Here is a 17,005-nt window from a genome sequence, read left to right as displayed (position 1 = left end):
GGCAGAAATATCGCTATGTCACCGGTGAGGTGCGAGAAAAATTGGGAAATGATCCCGACTCTTGTGAGACTTTGTGCCCACATTCTCACTCTCACTGGCGAGAAGAACAGGCACAAAAACACTCCCATCATTTCTAATTGATTCTGTTAGTATTAACATTGAAGCTAGCTAATATATCGAGGTTAATTTTACAAATTACCTGTGGCAGTTGTTTGGCGATATCCCCTCCAACAAACACAGCTTCCAGGTAAATCCACAGATTCTGGACTAAAAGCCATTGTTCTATTATAGTTGTGCACGTTGTCAGGTTATGTACCCAGATCTGAATATCCTTCTTATAGTACATATTATACCTGCAGGAGAGAATAATTTCAGAAGTTAATGCAATACTTGTGCATGATAGGCCTCTTTGTAATACTAATTGAATTAGAGCTTTAAATGGAATTATAGCAGACAGTTGAGGAGTTGCCATGGGTCAGGCCAATTATGTCTGCTTCAAATCTAAAATCAAAAACGTGCTGGAAATATTCAGCAGGCCACACAGCATCTGTGGAGAGATGAACAGAATTAAAGTCACCCTTCCACCCAACACACGCCACCTTCTCCACTCCAGAGTCAGAACACCAATGTGATGGCCGGAGGCCTCGGGCTGGATGCCACAAACAGGGCTGGGATGCCAGATAGGCCCTGTAAAGACAAGTGGAAACAATCTGCCCGCATCTATCCTATCTATTCCCTTCATAATTTTAAATATTTCTATAAGATCCCCCCTCATCCTTCTAACTTCCAAGGAGTACAGTCCCAGTCTACTCAACCTCTCCTCGTAATCCAACCCCTTCAGCTCTGGGATTAATCTAGTGAATCTCCTCTGCACACCCTCCAGTGCCAGTACGCCCTTTCTCAGGTAAGGAGACCAAAACTGAACACAATACTCCAGGTGTGGCCTCACTAACACCTTATGCAATTGCAGCATAACCTCCCTAGTCTTAAACTCCATCCCTCTAGCAATGAAGGACAAAATTCCATTTGCCTTCTTAATTACCTGTTGCACCTGTAAACCAACTTTTTGCGACTCATGCACTAGCACACCCAGGTCTCTCTGCACAGCAGCATGTTTTAATATGTTATCATTTAAATAATAATCCCTTTTGCTGTTATTCCTACCAAAATAGATAACCTCACATTTGTCAACATTGTATTCCATCTGCCAGACCTTAGTCCATTCACTTAACCTATCCAAATCCCTCTGCAGATTTCTAGTATTGTCTGCACTTTTCGCTTTACCACTCATCTTAGTGTCGTCTGCAAACCTGGACACATTACCCTTGGTCCCCAACTCCAAATAATCTATGTAAATTGTGAACAATTGTGGGCCCAACACTGATCCCTGAGGGACACCACTAGCTACTGATTGCCAACCAGAGAAACACCCATTAATCCCCATTCTTTGCTTTCTATTTATTAACCAATCCTTTATGCATGCTACTACTTTATCCTTAATGCCATGCATCTTTATCTCATGCAGCAACCTTTTGTGTGGCACCTTGTCAAAGGCTTTCTTGAAATCCAGATCTACCACATCCATTGGCTCCCCGTTATCTACCGCACTGGTAATGTCCTCAAAAAATTCCACTAAATTAGTTAGGCACGACCTGCCCTTTATGAACCCATGCTGCATCTGCCCAATGGGACAATTTCTATCCACATGCCTCGCGATTTCTTCCTTGATGATAGATTCCAGCATCTTCCCTACTACTGAAGTTAAGCTCACTGGCCTATAATTACCCACTCTCTGCCTACCTCCTTTTTTAAACAGTGGTGTCACATTTGCTAATTTCCAATCCGCTGGGACCACCCCAGAGTCTAATGAATTTTGGTAAATTATCACTAGTGCATTTGCAATTTCCCTAGCCATCTCTTTTAGCACGCTGGGATGCATTCCATCAGGGCCAGGAGGCTTGTCTACCTTTAGCCCCATTAGCTTGCCCATCACTACCTCCTTAGTGATATGATAACAATACTCTCAAGGTCCTCACCTGTCATAGCCTCATTTCTAGATCCCCCCCCCGTCATCCTTCTGATCTCCAACCAGTACAGACCCAGAGTCCTCAACTGTTCCGCATATGGGAAGCACTTCATTCCAGGGATCATTCTTGTGAACCTCCTCTGACCCTTTCCAAGGCCAGCACATCCTTCCTTCTTCACATTGAAGATACTTGTCACTGTGATGTGTGACACTACCAATGTGGTACATTTGGAGAGATTAGAAACCAAGACGAGGCATCATGGCCCACAAGTAGTAGAATAATTATACATAACCACAATTATACATAACCACAAACGACAACAATCTCTCCCTCAATGCCAGCAAAACTAAAGAGCTGGTCATCGACTTCAGGAAGCAAAGTACTGTACACACCCCTGTCAGCATCAACGGAGCCGAGGTAGAGATGGTGAGCAGTTTCAAATTCCTAGGGGTGCCCATCACCAAAAATCTATCCTGGTCCATTCACGTCGACGCTATCACTAAGAAAGCACAACAGCGCCTATACTTCCTCAGGAAACTAAGGAAATTCGGCATATCCACATTAACTCTTACCAACTTTTACAGATGCACTATAGAAAGCATCCTATCGGGCTGGATCACAGCCTGGTATGGCAACTGCTCGGCCCAGGACCGCAGGGAACTTCAGAGAGTCGTGAATACCGCCCAGTCCATCACACGAACCTGCCTCCCATCCATTGATTCTATCTACACCTCCCGCTGCCGGGGGAAAGCGGGCAGCATAATCAAGGATCCCTCCCACCCGGCTTACTCACTTTTCCAACTTCTTCCATCGGGCAGGAGATTCAGAAGTCTGAGAACACGCACGAACAGACTCAAAAACAACTTCTTCCCCACTGTCACCAGACTCCTAAATGACCCTCTTATTGACTGACCTCATCAACACTACACCCTGTATGCTTCAACAGATGCCAATGCTTATGTAGTTACATTGTATATCTTGTGTTGCCCTATTATGTATTATCATGTATGTTCTTGAATTTTGTTTAATTCCCTTTTCTTCCATGTGCTGAATGATCTGTTGAGCTGCTTGCAGAAAAATACTTTTCACTGTACCTTGGTACACATGACAATAAACAAATCCAATCCAATCCAATCCAATCTAATTTGTAATCTCATGGCTCAGCATATCCCTTGTTTTACCATTACCATTCAGCCAGGTGATTTACCCTGGTACAATGAAGAGTGGAGGAGGGCATACCAGGAGAAGAACTAAGCACACCTAAAAAGGAGATGTCAATTTGCTTAAGCACATTAATATCAGCATGCCAAACATGGGAAAAAAAATACAATAAACAGAGCTGAGTGATACCACAACCAACAGATCAGATCTATGCTCTGCAGTCTGGCCAAATCCAGTATTAAATGATGGTGAACAATTAAATAATAACCAGGAGGAGGGGGTTCCATGAATATCTCCACCTTCAATGGTAGGGGAGCCAAGCAGATCAGTGTAAAACAAAACACATTCACAACAATCTTCTGCAAGAAGTATGAAATGGATGGTCCATCTCAGCCTCCTCCTGAGATCCCCAGCATCACAGATTAGAATCTAATTCAGCTAATTAGATTCACTCTACGTGATATTATGATATTAAAGGCACTGGATACTGCAAAGGCTCTGGGCCTTGACAATTTTCTGGCAATAATACTGAAGACATGTGCTCCACAAGTACCTGTGACCCTAGCCAAGATTTTCCAGTGCAACCATTATAATAGGATCTACCGGCACTGTGGAAAATTGCACAGATATTCCCTGTCCAAAAAAAAGACAAATTCAACCTAGCCTACCACCCCATCGGTATCATCTCAATCATCAGCAAAACGATGGAAGTATCATCGACAGTGTGAACAACAGAATTAACAACAACACCTCATCCACTATAGTCCTCAATACTGGGGCCCCGCAAGGCTGCGTACTTAGCCCCCTACTCTACTCCCTGTACACACACGCCTGCGTGGCAAAATTTGGTTCCAACTCCATCTTCACGTTTGCTGACGATACGACCACCGTGGGCTGGATCTCGAATAATGACGAGTCAGAATACAGGAGGGAGATAGAGAACTTAGTGGAGTGGTGCAGCTACAACAATCTCTCCCTCAATGCCAGCAAAACTAAAGAGCTGGTCATTGACTTGACTTCAGGAAGCAAAGTACTGTACACACCCCTGTCAGCATCAACGGGGCCGAGGTGGAGATGGTTAGCACTTTTTCCAAGCACACAGAGACCTCCACTTTGAATGGTGAGATGCCGCACATCACGAAATTTGAACAATTCGATGATGGTACCGATGACTGGACCCTGTATGTAGAGCGGGTACAATATTTTTTTTGGTCTAATGCAATCATTGGGGATGAACGACAGACTGTTATCCTGTTGACTACAGTCAGGTGATCCACCTATGCACTCATCAAAAGCCCCCCCACACAGGCCAGACTCTAAGTCTTCGGCTGTGTTAGTGGTCCTGTTCGAAGTGCATCTTAACCCGCAGCCCTCGATAACTGTCCACCGGTTCCATTTTCACACGGTCTCGCAGGTCCAAGAACAATCAAATAGTGCATATTTGGCACACTTAAGAATGCTCACCTCCTCCTGTGAGTTTGGGGCTGCGCTGTCCAAATCTTTAACAGACTGTTTCCTTGTGTGCATTCCCAGACACCGGTACCCAAAGGAAACTCCTTACAGAGGCCTACTTAATCCTTAGCTGTTTCCTGGGAGAGCGCGGAGCATGGGGTCCAAGAGTTGCAGGGCTTGTCGGAACTGAACCTTGGTCTCCAAAGCAACTGCTCCTGAGAGACACGAGCTTCCGTGAAGCGGAACCGACCATGGGACCAAAGACCGTCGCTATGGTGCATCCGGGCACAACCAGGATGATTCCCCTGAGTCAGAGCACTAATGTGATGGCCAGAGTCTGCGGGCTGGATGCCACGAACAGGGCTGGGATGCCAGACAGGCCCGTAAAGGTTCTGTTCTCAAATGAACCCCCTCATGCATTACCGACCCCCTAGATGTCAAGCATACTATGTTGAAAAGCAGGAAATGAAATGAAATGAAATGAAAATGAAACTCGCTTATTGTCATGAGTAGGCTTCAATGAAGTTACAGTGAAAAGCCCCTAGTCGCCTGTTCGGGGAGGCTGGTACGGGAATTGAACCGTGCTGCTGGCCTGCCTTGGTCTGCTTTAAAAGCCAGTGATTTAGCCCAGTGTGCTAAACCAGGAACAGTACGAGCAGTTGCACTATGTTACAGCCCCCAGGGTCGCACCCATCTAGATTGCATTAACGGTGAATGGGCACCCTATTGAAATGATGGTCAATACCGGAGCGGCAGTCTCGGTGACCAGTTGTTGGACATTCCAGATGTATGAACGTAAGAACCAGGAGCAGGAGGAGTCCATCTGGCCCCTCAAGCCCGCTCTGCCATTCAATAAATCATGGCTGATCTTTTTCTGGACTTAGCTCCATTTACGTGCGCTCACCACAACCCTTAATTCCTTTACTGTTCAGACTTGGGACCTTCGGGTAACAGATGGCAATTGGCTACAAACATTGAAGCCCTTGGCTACTGAGGGCATCACGCACGTGACTGTGGCATACAGGGACCGATCGACATGCTTGTTCTTGATGGTAGTTTCGGGGGAAGACCCAGCTTATTGGGCCATGATTGGCTGTGCCATTTAAAGTTGGATTGGCAAACCATCTGTCACATGAACCCCCACAGCCCGGAAGGAGTTTACGCTGAAGGCATTGGGACGATAAAGGACTCAGTGGCCAAAATTAGTGTGGACGAGAAGTTTCCGTACCTACCCACTGCCGTATGTGCTGCGGCCCAAGGTCGATGCAGAGTTGGACTGTTTGAAACTCTTGGGCATCATCCAGCTGTCCCCTCGCTACTTAGACTGCGCCAGTGGTCCTGGTACTAAAGCCCGACGGGTCCATACGTCTCTGCGGAGACTACAAGGTGACAGTAAACCGGGTTTCTCACCTTGAACGTTACCCAGTTCCACACACTGAGGACCTGTACGCCAAACTCAGCGGGGTATAAAAGTTCATGAAGCTCGACATGAGCCACACGTACCTACAGCTGATCCTGGATCCTGAGTCTCGGAGGTATGTTACAGTCAACACCCACTGAGGGTTGTACAATTACACCCGACTGCCTTTCGGGGTTACATCGGCCTGTGTGATTTTAAAACATGTGATGGAAAACATCCTGCAGGGCCTACCCAGGGTGGCAATATATCTAGGTGATGTACACATTACCGCAGCCTTGGCCAAGGAACATTTTGAGAACTTCGCTGAAATCCTCCGGCGATTTGAACAGGCCAGCGTCTGCCTCTGCAGAGAGAAGTGCATTTTTAACACCCCCCCCTGCAAAGTCATCTATTTAGGGTACCAGGTCGACATGAGGGGGCTTCACCCAGTGGAAGACAAAGTGCAGGCCATCTGACAGGCCCCCATCAAGGCCCGACTGAACTCCACTCTTTTTTACAACGGCTCAAATTCATCCCCAACTTGGCCTCGCTGCTTAGCCCACTCCACCTATTAGTAAAGAAAGGACACCAGTGGGAATGGAACCTCCCACACCAGGACGCGTTCCAAGAGGTCAAGCGGCAGTTTCCATCCGCGAAGCCGCTGACACAGTTCGACCCAGAACACCCACATCTTCCCCTTATGGCGTAGGAGAACACTGGATGCTCGACACGTCAGAGGAACTGGTACCTTTCGCGCGCGCACTAATCGATACCGAGCACAACTATGCCCAAATCAAGGAGGGCCTGGCTATCGCATTTGGCGTGAGGGCGTTCCACCAGTATGTCTACAGCCACGCATTCACGGTCTATACCGACCACAAACTTTGACTTGGGCTATTGAAAGAGGATTAAGCGATTCCTCCAATTGTGTCTGCCCGGGTCCAGCGTTGGCTGCTACTCCTAACAGCGTAAAAGAACACATTAGACACCGCCCGTCACCCGGATCTCACATGCCGACACATTGAGACACCTGCTTCTCTCCACAAGACCGTCGCCAACCGCCTCAGCCGCAGGAATACTGGCTGCCACTTCACTTCATGGATTTGTTGCTGGTCACGGGGCTCACATAAAAGAGTGGACCCAGGCAGACCTGCAGCTATCTTGGGTCCGACACATGATCCAGTATGGGGGCCAACACAGCTCTTTGCCTAACAATCTGCGGGCCTATACGATGAAGCTCGCGGAGCTGAGTGTGGAGGATGGCTTCATATTGTGAGGGACATGGGTTGTCATCCCGGAACACCATCGTGCGCTTTTATTACAAAACCTCCACATGGACACCCGGTGGTAACCAAGATGAAGGTGCTTGCCCACAGCTATGTTTGGTGGTCCAGGATAAGACCATAAGACATAGGAGCAGAATTAGGTCACTCGGCCCATCGAGTCAGCTCCAGCATTCAATCATGGCTGATATTTTCTCATCTCCATTCTCCTGCCTTCTCCCCATAACCCCTGATCCCCTTATTGGTCAAGAACCTATCTATCTCTGTCTTAAAGACACTCAGTGATTTGGCCTCCACAGCCTTCTGCGGCAGAGTTCCACAGATTTACCATCTCCTGGCTGAAGAAATTCCTCCTCGTCTCTGTTTTAAAAGATTGTCCCTTTGGTCTGAGATGGTGTCCTCTGGTTCTAGTTTTTCCCACAACTGGAAACATTCTCTCCACGTCCGCTCTATCCAGGCCATGCAGTATCCTGTAAGTTTCAATAAGATCCCCCCCTCATCCTTCTAAACTCCAACGAGTACAGACCCAGAGTCCTCAACCGTTCCTATACGACAAGCTCTTCATTCCAGGGATCATTCTTGTGAACCTCCTCTGGACACTTTCCAAGGCCAGCACATCCTTCCTTAGATATGGGGCCCAAAACTGCTCACAATACACCCACAGCCTCAGAAATACCTCCCTGGTCTTGTATTCTAGCCCTCTTGACATGAATGCTAACATTGCATTTGCCTTCCTAACTGCCGACTGAACCTTCACGTTAACCTTAAGAGAATCGTGAACAAGGACCCCAAATCCCTTCGTGCTTCTGATTTCCTGAACATTTCCCCATTAAGAAAATAGTCTCTGCCTAAATTCCTCCTTCCAAAGTGCATAACCTCACACTTTTCCACATTGTATTTCATTTGCCACTTCATTGCCCACTCTCCTGGCTTGTCCAAATCCTTCTGCAGCCGCCTTGCTTCCCCAATACTACCTGTCCCTCTACAGATCTTTGTATCATCTGCAAACTTAACAACAGTGCCTTCAGTTCCTGCTTCCAGATCATTAATGTATATTGTGAAAAGTTGTAATCTCAGCACAGATCCCTGAGGCACACCACTAGTCACCGGCTGCCATGCTGAAAAAGATCCCTTTATCCCCACTCTCTGCCTTTTGCCAGTCAGCGAATCCTCTATCCATGCCAGGATCTTATATAGAACACCATGGGCTCTTAAATTATTTAACAGTCTCCTATGCGGCACCTTGTCAAAGGCCTTCTGGAAATCTAAATAAATCATGTCCACTGGTTTTCCTTTGTCTAACTTCCTTGTTACTTCCTCAAAGAACTCTAACAGATTTGTGAGACGTGACCTCCCCTTGACAAAGCCGTGCTGACTCAGTCCTATTTTAACATGCACTTCCAAGTACTCCGCGATCTCAACTTTAATGACAGACTCTAAAATCTTACCAATGACCGAAGTCAGGCTAACTAGCCTATAATTTCCCGTCTTCTTCCTTCGTAAACAGTGGTGTTACATTAGCCACTTTCCAGTCCTCTGGGACACTTCATGCCTCCAGTGATTCCTGTAACATCATCACCAATGGCTCCATAATCTCTTGAGCTATCTCTTTTATAACCCTGGGGTGTAGTCCATCCGGTCCAGGTGATTTATTCACATTCAGACCTTTCAGTTTCCCCAGAAGCTTCTCCTTAGTAATGGTCACTGCACTCACCTCTGCCCCCTGGTTCTCCTGGAGCTCTGGCATCCCACTGGTGTCTTCCATCACAAAGACTGATGCAAAGTAACTATTGAATTCATCTGCCATTTCTTTGTTTCCATTATTACTTCTCCAGCCACATTTTCCAGTGGTCCAACGTCTATTTTTGCCTCTCACTTACCTTTTATATATTGAAAAAAATTCTTCCCATCTTCCTTTGTATTACTAGCTAGCTTGCACTCTTCTCCTCCCTTATTGCTTTTTTAGTTATCCTTTGCTCGCTTTTAAAGGCTTCCCAATCCTCTGGCTTCCCACTAATTCTCGCCACTTTGTATGCTTTTTCTTTAGCTTTGATGCTGTCCTTGACTTCCCTCGTCAGCCATGGATGCCTTTCCTCCCCTTAGCATGTTTCTTCCTCCTTGGGATGAATTTCTGTTATGCCTCCCGAATAACCCCAAAAACTCCTGCTGTTGCTGTTCCACTGTCTTCCCTGCTGGGCTCCTTTTCCAACCAACTCTGTCCAGCTCCTCCCTCATGTCTTTGTAGTTACCCTTATTTAATTGTAATGCCGTTACATCTGATTGCAGCTTCTCCCTCTCAAACTGCAGGTAACTTCTATCATAATAGACTTGGACATTAAAAAGGTGGCCCAGTGCTGCAGCTCTTGCCAGGAGAACCAGAAGGCCCCTCAGGCTGCACCAATGGACCCTTGGGAATGGCCTGGAACACCTTGGTCCCGCATCCACAGAGACTTCGCCGGCCCATTCCAGGGGGCAACATTTCTTGTTATGGTTGGCGTCCATTCTAAGTGGCTCAAGGTCCACAAGGTGCACACTGTGACCATAAAGACAACCGTGGATCGGCTGCAGCACACATTCAGCACCCATGGAATATCTGAAATGCTCGTGTCGGATAATGGCGCCGCATACACCAGCAAAGTGTTTGAGTCATTCATGGCCTCGAATGGAATTCGGTATGTACGGAGCGCCCCGTATCATCCAGCCTTGAATGGTTTGACCAAGTGGGAGGTCCAAACCTTCAAAAGGGCAATGAAGAAACTGACCACAGGATCTTGGAGATGCCAACTGGCTTGTTTTCTCTTCAGTTACCGGACGACCCTTCGTGCTACCACGGGAGTAGCATCAGCAGAGTTACTAATGGGACAATGGCTCAGGACCCACCTCAGCCTCGTAAATCTGGAAATAGGGGCCCAGATCCATCAGAGACAGGACCGCTCTGAGACAGACACTAGTCGACACTTGCAATTGTGTGTTTTCAAGTCAGAGGATGCTGTATACGTGCACACTTTTGGGTTCCGGACCTGGTGCTCCAGGCAACTGCTCTGTTTTCCTATTTGGTCCGGACACAGGGACATGAAGCCAGCCACCACCTGGACCAATCGTCCTATCTGCTGAGATTGTGGAACTTTATCCAATGGAGAGAGAGACTTTGAGGATAAATCCCATCCCTGATCCTCTCAGCAACTGAGATTGCACATGCCATAGCCTCCTTTATTGGTTATTCGTAAAACCTACACATTTGAAAAAAGCTCTTTGTTCCTAAAATTTGTTATTGTAGAACTTACAGTGCAGAAGTAGGCCATTCAGCCCATCGAGTCTGCACCAGCTTTTGGAAAGAGCACCCTACCCAAGCCCACACCACCCTATCCCCATAAGCCAGTAACCCCACTCAACCAACACTAAGGGCAATTTAGCATGGCCAATCCACCTAACCCGCACATCTTTGGACTGTGGGAGGAAACCGGAGCACCCGGAGGAAACCCACAAACACACGGGTAGAACATGTAGACTCCGCACAGACAGTGACCCAGCCGGGAATTGAACCTGGGACCCTGGAGCTGTGAAGCAATTGTGCTAACCACTATGCTACCGTGCTGCCCTATTTACTTATTGACATTTACTTTATAAATATGTTCTTTGAGAGACGATATATAAATGCAAATTATTGTTGTTATTTGTTGAGGGTACCTGTTGCTCAGTAAAGAGTTCAAGATCATTAAACTGTCCTCCATCATTGTTATGATTTCTCCTGTCTCTGTTCCTTTTAGTAACAGTTCTCCTCGAGTCTTAAACTGAGAGAAACTCAGAGTCTGACTGACCCACGTTTGCATCACCTGGGTCAATTTTGCCTCAATGTCCTTCTCTTTCACAGAGGAGATGCAGATATCCTGAAAGACATTACAATATAACAGCTAATATTAGTCACTATCTTATTAATTGATTGTAGATTTATAGTATTATTTAATATAAAATAAGCTATTTGTGTCTGGTCGTGTCCATTCAGGCTGAGTTCAATCTTCTTTAGCCATTGCCATACAAACTTTATCCCTACTCAAGAAAAACAAGACTTAAAAATTCCTGCTATCTGGAAGGTATGTTTTCTTTTGAAATAAATTCATTACCCAGGACATAGGTAGGGTTCTAAATTAATACTTTGTGTCAGTGTTCACTCGTGAGAGGGACGGTGTGGGTATAGAAATCAGGGAGAAGGACTGTAATAAAATTAAAGAGGTTAACATGGAGGGAGAGAAGGTTTTGAGTGGTTTGCCAGGCTCAAAAGTAGACAAATATTCAGGTCCAGATTAAATGTATCCATTGTGGTACCATCATTCAAAAAGGGAAGAAGGGATGAACCAGGAAACTACAGGCCAGTCAGTCTAAACTCAGTGGTGGGGAAACTATTCTGAGAGACAGAATGAATCTGCATTTGTGGAGGCGGAGATTAATTGAGAACAGTCAGCAAGGTTTTGTTAAGGGGAGGTCATGTCAGATCAACTTGATTGAATTTTGTGAAGAGGTGACCAGGTGTGTAGAAGAGGGAAATATATTTGATGTAGTCTATTTATGCTTCAACAAGGCTTTTGATAAGATCCCACATGGGAGACTGATAGCAAAGGCAAGAGCCAATGGGATGCAAGTAAATTTGGCAAATTTAAATCAAAATTGACTGAATGGCAGCAAGCAGAGGATGATGGTCAATAGGTGTTTTTCTGACTGGAAGCCTGTGTCCAGTGGGGTCCCGCGGAGATCAGGGTTGGGGCCCTTGCTGTTTGTGGTTTATATACATGATTTAGCTAGGAATGTAGGAGGATCAGAAGCTTCTGCCGGCTGCGCCCTGACATCACCGGCAATGGCCAGGGCGTCCTTGGGCGCGCTTGCATGCGGGTTTCACCGGCCTTTTTCAAGGATTCATGTTCCTTCTATTAATTGATGTCAGTCTAAATGGTTAGAGCTGCATAAGATGGGAGGCACAACGTCCTGCACAACAATCGAGAAGATGCTTTTGTCTTTCAGTGCTGGTCATGGCCAATGGCACACCGTTCACAAGTGAGGAGTTTGCGAGGTTCATGAAGATGAACAGCATACGCCATATCCACACCGCCCATACCACCCGGCTTCCAATGGGTTAGAACATAGAATAGTACAGCACAGAACAGGCCCTTCGGCCCTCGATGTTGTGCCGAGCAATGATCACCCTACTCAAACCCACGTATCCACCCTATACCCGTAACCCAACCCCCCGCCCCCCAAACCTTACTTTTTAGGACACTACGGGCAATTAAGCATGGCCAATCCACCTAACCCGCACATCTTTGGACTGTGGGAGGAAACCGGAGCACCCGGAGGAAACCCACGCACACACGGGGAGGACGTGCCGACTCCGCACAGTGACCCAGTCGGGAACCGAACCTGGGACCCTGGAGCTGTGAAGAATTTATGCTAACCACCATGCTACCGTGCTGCCCTTGGTTGGCGGAGCGCGCAGTGCAGACATTCAAACATGGCCTAAAGAAGCAGTCTTCTGGGTCTATGGACACGAGACTGGCTCGTTTTTAGTTTTCATACAGGACCACCCCACATGCGGTGACTGGGGGTAGCTCCCGCGGAACTCCTAATGGGCCAGGGACTTCGCACCCGCCTTAGCATGGTTTCCCCGGACATTAACGCAAAAGTACGCCGCACTCAAGAACGGCAGGAACATGGCCTTTCTCGGCATCGGCCGATTCGGCAGTTTGCGCCCGGTGACCCAGTGTTCGTTCAAAATTTTGCTGGTGGTGCCCAGTGGGTCCCCAGCGTTATCTTTCGCCGAAAGGGCCCTATCTCTTACCAGGTGCAAGTCCAAGGTCGTCTCCAGCGCAAGAATGTAGACCACGTTTAGTCCAGAAGAACATTTCTTCCAAAGATTCCCCGCCCCTGGAGCTCACTTCTACAGCCACAGAGACCAGACACAGTGGAGAGTATTCCTCACAATCTTCCTTTGGTGCCGCACTCAAAGCCTGCGCAAGTCGTTGCAGAATCGCGTGGAGATAGGGACGCTGAGATGACGGAGGCAGTGGACTCCGACTCCGAGATGGAGACACAGGCTGCCTCAGAGGGGGAGTTCTCGGGCCCAGGGGCCATGGATGTACAACCGTTACGCCGTTCACCACGGAAGTGCCATTCTCCGTCTCGTTATACGCTGCCCGATCCAGCGCCTTTTGCAAATGGTGTCCAGCCTGCGGCAAAACGAGTCCGACGCCCTCCTTCACCAGGGTCTTCGGTGGATTCCTTGGACTTTGGGGGGGGGGAGGAATGTTATAACCTGCCTGCTTACCACTGGATGGGGACTAATGGCAATCCCACAATCTTTAGGGAGTATGAGCTTCCCCAATGAGGACGTTGGAGAAATCATTAGCAGATTCCCTGCATAAATAGAGCTGGCCTGTATGGAACTGGCTAGAGGAGAGTGAGCAGCAAGGGAGTTACTGCTGCTGTTGTATATATATGTTATTGTAAATAAATATTATTTCTTTCTATTCTAGAACTCACGCAGGATTCGTCGTGACCCTCACAAAAAGTGTTTTATGTGGCATCTTGTCCAACATAAGTCTGGAAGTCTAGATATACCCCATCCGCAGGTTCCCCATTATCCACCTTGCTGGGTACATCCTCAAATAACTCAAGCATGTTTGTCAAGCATGACTTACCCTCCATAAAACCGTGCTGACAATAGTGGATTGAGCTTTGTCTTTCCAAATGTTCAGTTATCATCCATGATCCGATTGAATAGGAGAGCAGCCTCGAGAGATGAACCATGATGTTCCAATCCCCTGCAGGTGGTGGGAATGAGTTCTGTGACCACACTTTGGTGGGGGGATGTAAATCAATGCACATGGGTTTGATGGCCTGGCAGCCCACGCTCCAGTTCTCCAGTCCCCGTGGCAGGGAATCATGTGGGTGTGGACCACATGTGGTTACTACCAGCGTGGCCCTGGCGTGGTGGACCTTGCGGTGGGCCAAGGGGATAACTCCCCCTCCCCCAGGAGTAGACATCATCCAAGCCCAATCTACCCCCACCACGACAATGCACTGCCTGCCCACCCGTCCTCGACCAGAAAACCACCCATGCCCACCTACAGGGGCCCCAGAGGGGAACGCTCCACAGGGACCCCTGAACACTGAATTGCTTGTCAGTTAGTGCTAGCAGGGGAATCATAAACCGGTTGCAATTGAAATCCAGCGGGAGAAAATAGGCGGGATTCTCCATTCAGAGACATAGAACATACAATGCAGAAGGAGGCCATTAGGCTCATCGAATCTGCACCGACCACTTAAGCCCTCACTTCCAGCCTGTACCCGCAACCCAATAGCCCCTCCTAACCTTTTTGGTCACTAAGGGCAATTTATCACGGCCAATCCACCTAACCTGCACATCTTTGGACTGTGGGAGGAAACCGGTGCACCCGGAGGAAACCCACACAGACAGGGGGAGAACATACAGATTCCGCACAAACAGTGACCCAGCGGGGAAACGAACCTGGGACCCTGGTGCTGTGAAGCCACAGTGCTATCCACTTGTGTTACCGTGCTGCCCTAAGGGCGTGATTTTCCAGAAACATTTCTAAGTGTGGTAGCGAGCGGGAATTGTGGCAAGCTTCCCGGCACTCGGCCCAGTGAGGCTGGCAACGCTATTCAGTGTTAATTGGTCCACTTATCAAGGCCTCACAGGCTTCTTGCCACAAATTCTGGCTTGCCAGCTGATTCACTGGGACCGGGCTCGCCAGCCCCTCTCTAACAAGGTCGAGCAGCACTTAAACTGTAATTGCTCAGCCAACCCCAGCCAGCTCGCAATAATGGCACCGAGGAGACCGACCCCAAGATTCGGGCATGCTGACCTGGGCAGCCTGCCAGATGCTGTGAAGGCCAGGAGGGATGCCCTATTTCACCCAGGGTCCTGCAGCATCAGCCACAAGGCAACCAATGCTGCCTGGAATGAGGCGGCAACAGCAGTGAGCTCAGGGAGTGTGACCAGGAGGACTGGCCTTGAGTACAGGAAAAAGGTCAATGGCCTACATCGGGCAGCATGAGTGAGTAGGCACAAACCAGGATAATCGTCAGGAGAGCTCCAGACTGGCATTGGGGTGGTGAACTTAAGAATCCTCACCTCCTTCGAGGAGCATGCTCTGGAGGTGACTGGGGTGGCCGAGGACAGATCAGTCAGCCAGATGGAGGCTGGCAGACTCCGTAGAGGTGAGGAACATTGGGCTAAACTCGGAGGGCCTGTCAAACATTTGTCATAGCCGTACTGACTGACCCATCCCTCCCACTGATCACAGGTCCATTCTCCTGCAGGTCCTCCAGCCCATCTCGGGTGGCCCTCTCCCCTGAGAGAACACCTCAGAGGAGAGCTCCGAGGATGCAACCGTTATAGTTGCAGCACAGCTGTCATCCCCACCCTCCAACAGCGCAGATACACGTACCTCGGTGGGACATGTTAGTGGATAGGCTTCTGGGGCACAATCTGCTGAGCACCACACTGCTGATGAAGCACATCAGGTGGAGGCAGGAACCCTCAGGCGAGACAGTAGTCAGAGGGCTGCTGGATCCCAGGTCCTAGCTGGATCCCAGCCCAATGCTGAGCATGTAGTACAGAGGAACCGGGAGCTGATGGAGACGATAGGGAGCAGCCAGGACATTCAAGGGGAGATGTCAGTGTCACTCCAGCAGATTAATGAAATGAAATGAAAAATGAAAATCGCTTATTGTCACAAGTAGGCTTCAAATTAAGTTACTGTGCCTCCACCTCAGTTGAGAATCCTTGGGAAGCACCTCCAGACAGCGGTAGAGCTCGGAAGGCAAAGCACATTGTGGATCGCTGAAAGCACCGGCGAGGAGGGTGGTGTGGAGGGGTAGGGTTTTCGGGGTGGGGGTGGTGGCACCATCGGGTGTGAGGAATTGGAAAACACATTAAACATCCCTTTGCACAACCATTATGATGTCTCTGTTGCTTTCTTCCGCAATGCGGCTGACTTCTGGACCCTTTGCCCACCTCTCCAGGCATTCTCCTTCCCCCTCCTCATGGCGTTCATCCACCGTGGACATGTCGCCGGAGCTGTGTCCTGTGTCCTGTGGTGTTATGCCTTTCGATAATTTTACATGTACTCAGCAGTGTGACCACCCACCAGCAGGTGGCATCAGGTATAATTCAGGCCACATGCGGCTATCTTCAGAAGGTTGCACATGAGGATAGTTGTGTACAGGGGTAGTCCCAGGAGAGTCTAAAATAACTCGACGATAACTAGCTCTGTATCTGATTGTTACCTTGCCACATGTACATTAATAAATCCTGGGTCTGGCTAAGCCACCAGCAGTTCTATAGATTCATTGCTCGACCACTGATTTGATTTGATTTATTATCACATGTACCGAAGTACAGTGAAAAGTATTTTTCTGCAGCTGAGGCAATGTACACAGTGCACACATAGTAGACAAAAGAATAATCAACAGAGAACATTAACAAATGGCAAGGTAACGAACACAGGACATAACATGGTACCAGAATGTTAAAGATGTGAAGGTAACGACGGCAGTGACAAAGTTAAAATTTGGCTGAAGAACAGACCTGGTGAACTGAAACCATTGGTGACAGTGCAGTTAAAGACGCTGACGCTCAAAATGGAAGGACTGAATGCGCCCCACCAGCT

The 17,005-nt window shown here is 48.1% G+C and overlaps 1 protein-coding gene across 6 annotated transcripts in view; it reads right to left on the bottom strand.

Moving 5' to 3' along the window:
• The window catches only part of LOC119966976 (dynein heavy chain 8, axonemal-like), a 1,648,910-nt gene that overhangs the window by 694,841 nt on the left and 937,064 nt on the right, over positions 1 to 17,005 (bottom strand). For all 6 annotated transcript variants that reach the window (XM_038798944.1, XM_038798946.1, XM_038798947.1 and 3 more), the window contains 2 exons: positions 11,010 to 11,209; positions 200 to 353 (listed from right to left, as the gene is read on the bottom strand). In XM_038798944.1, coding sequence (XP_038654872.1) covers positions 200 to 353; positions 11,010 to 11,209 — 354 coding nt within the window. The remainder of the gene's footprint in view (positions 1 to 199; positions 354 to 11,009; positions 11,210 to 17,005) is intronic.

Source organism: Scyliorhinus canicula, chromosome 6 (assembly GCF_902713615.1).
Source record: "Scyliorhinus canicula chromosome 6, sScyCan1.1, whole genome shotgun sequence".
Classification (NCBI taxonomy): domain Eukaryota; kingdom Metazoa; phylum Chordata; class Chondrichthyes; order Carcharhiniformes; family Scyliorhinidae; genus Scyliorhinus; species Scyliorhinus canicula.
The sequence above is the reverse complement of the archived record's forward strand: the minus strand, read 5'-3'. Positions and strand labels throughout refer to the sequence as shown.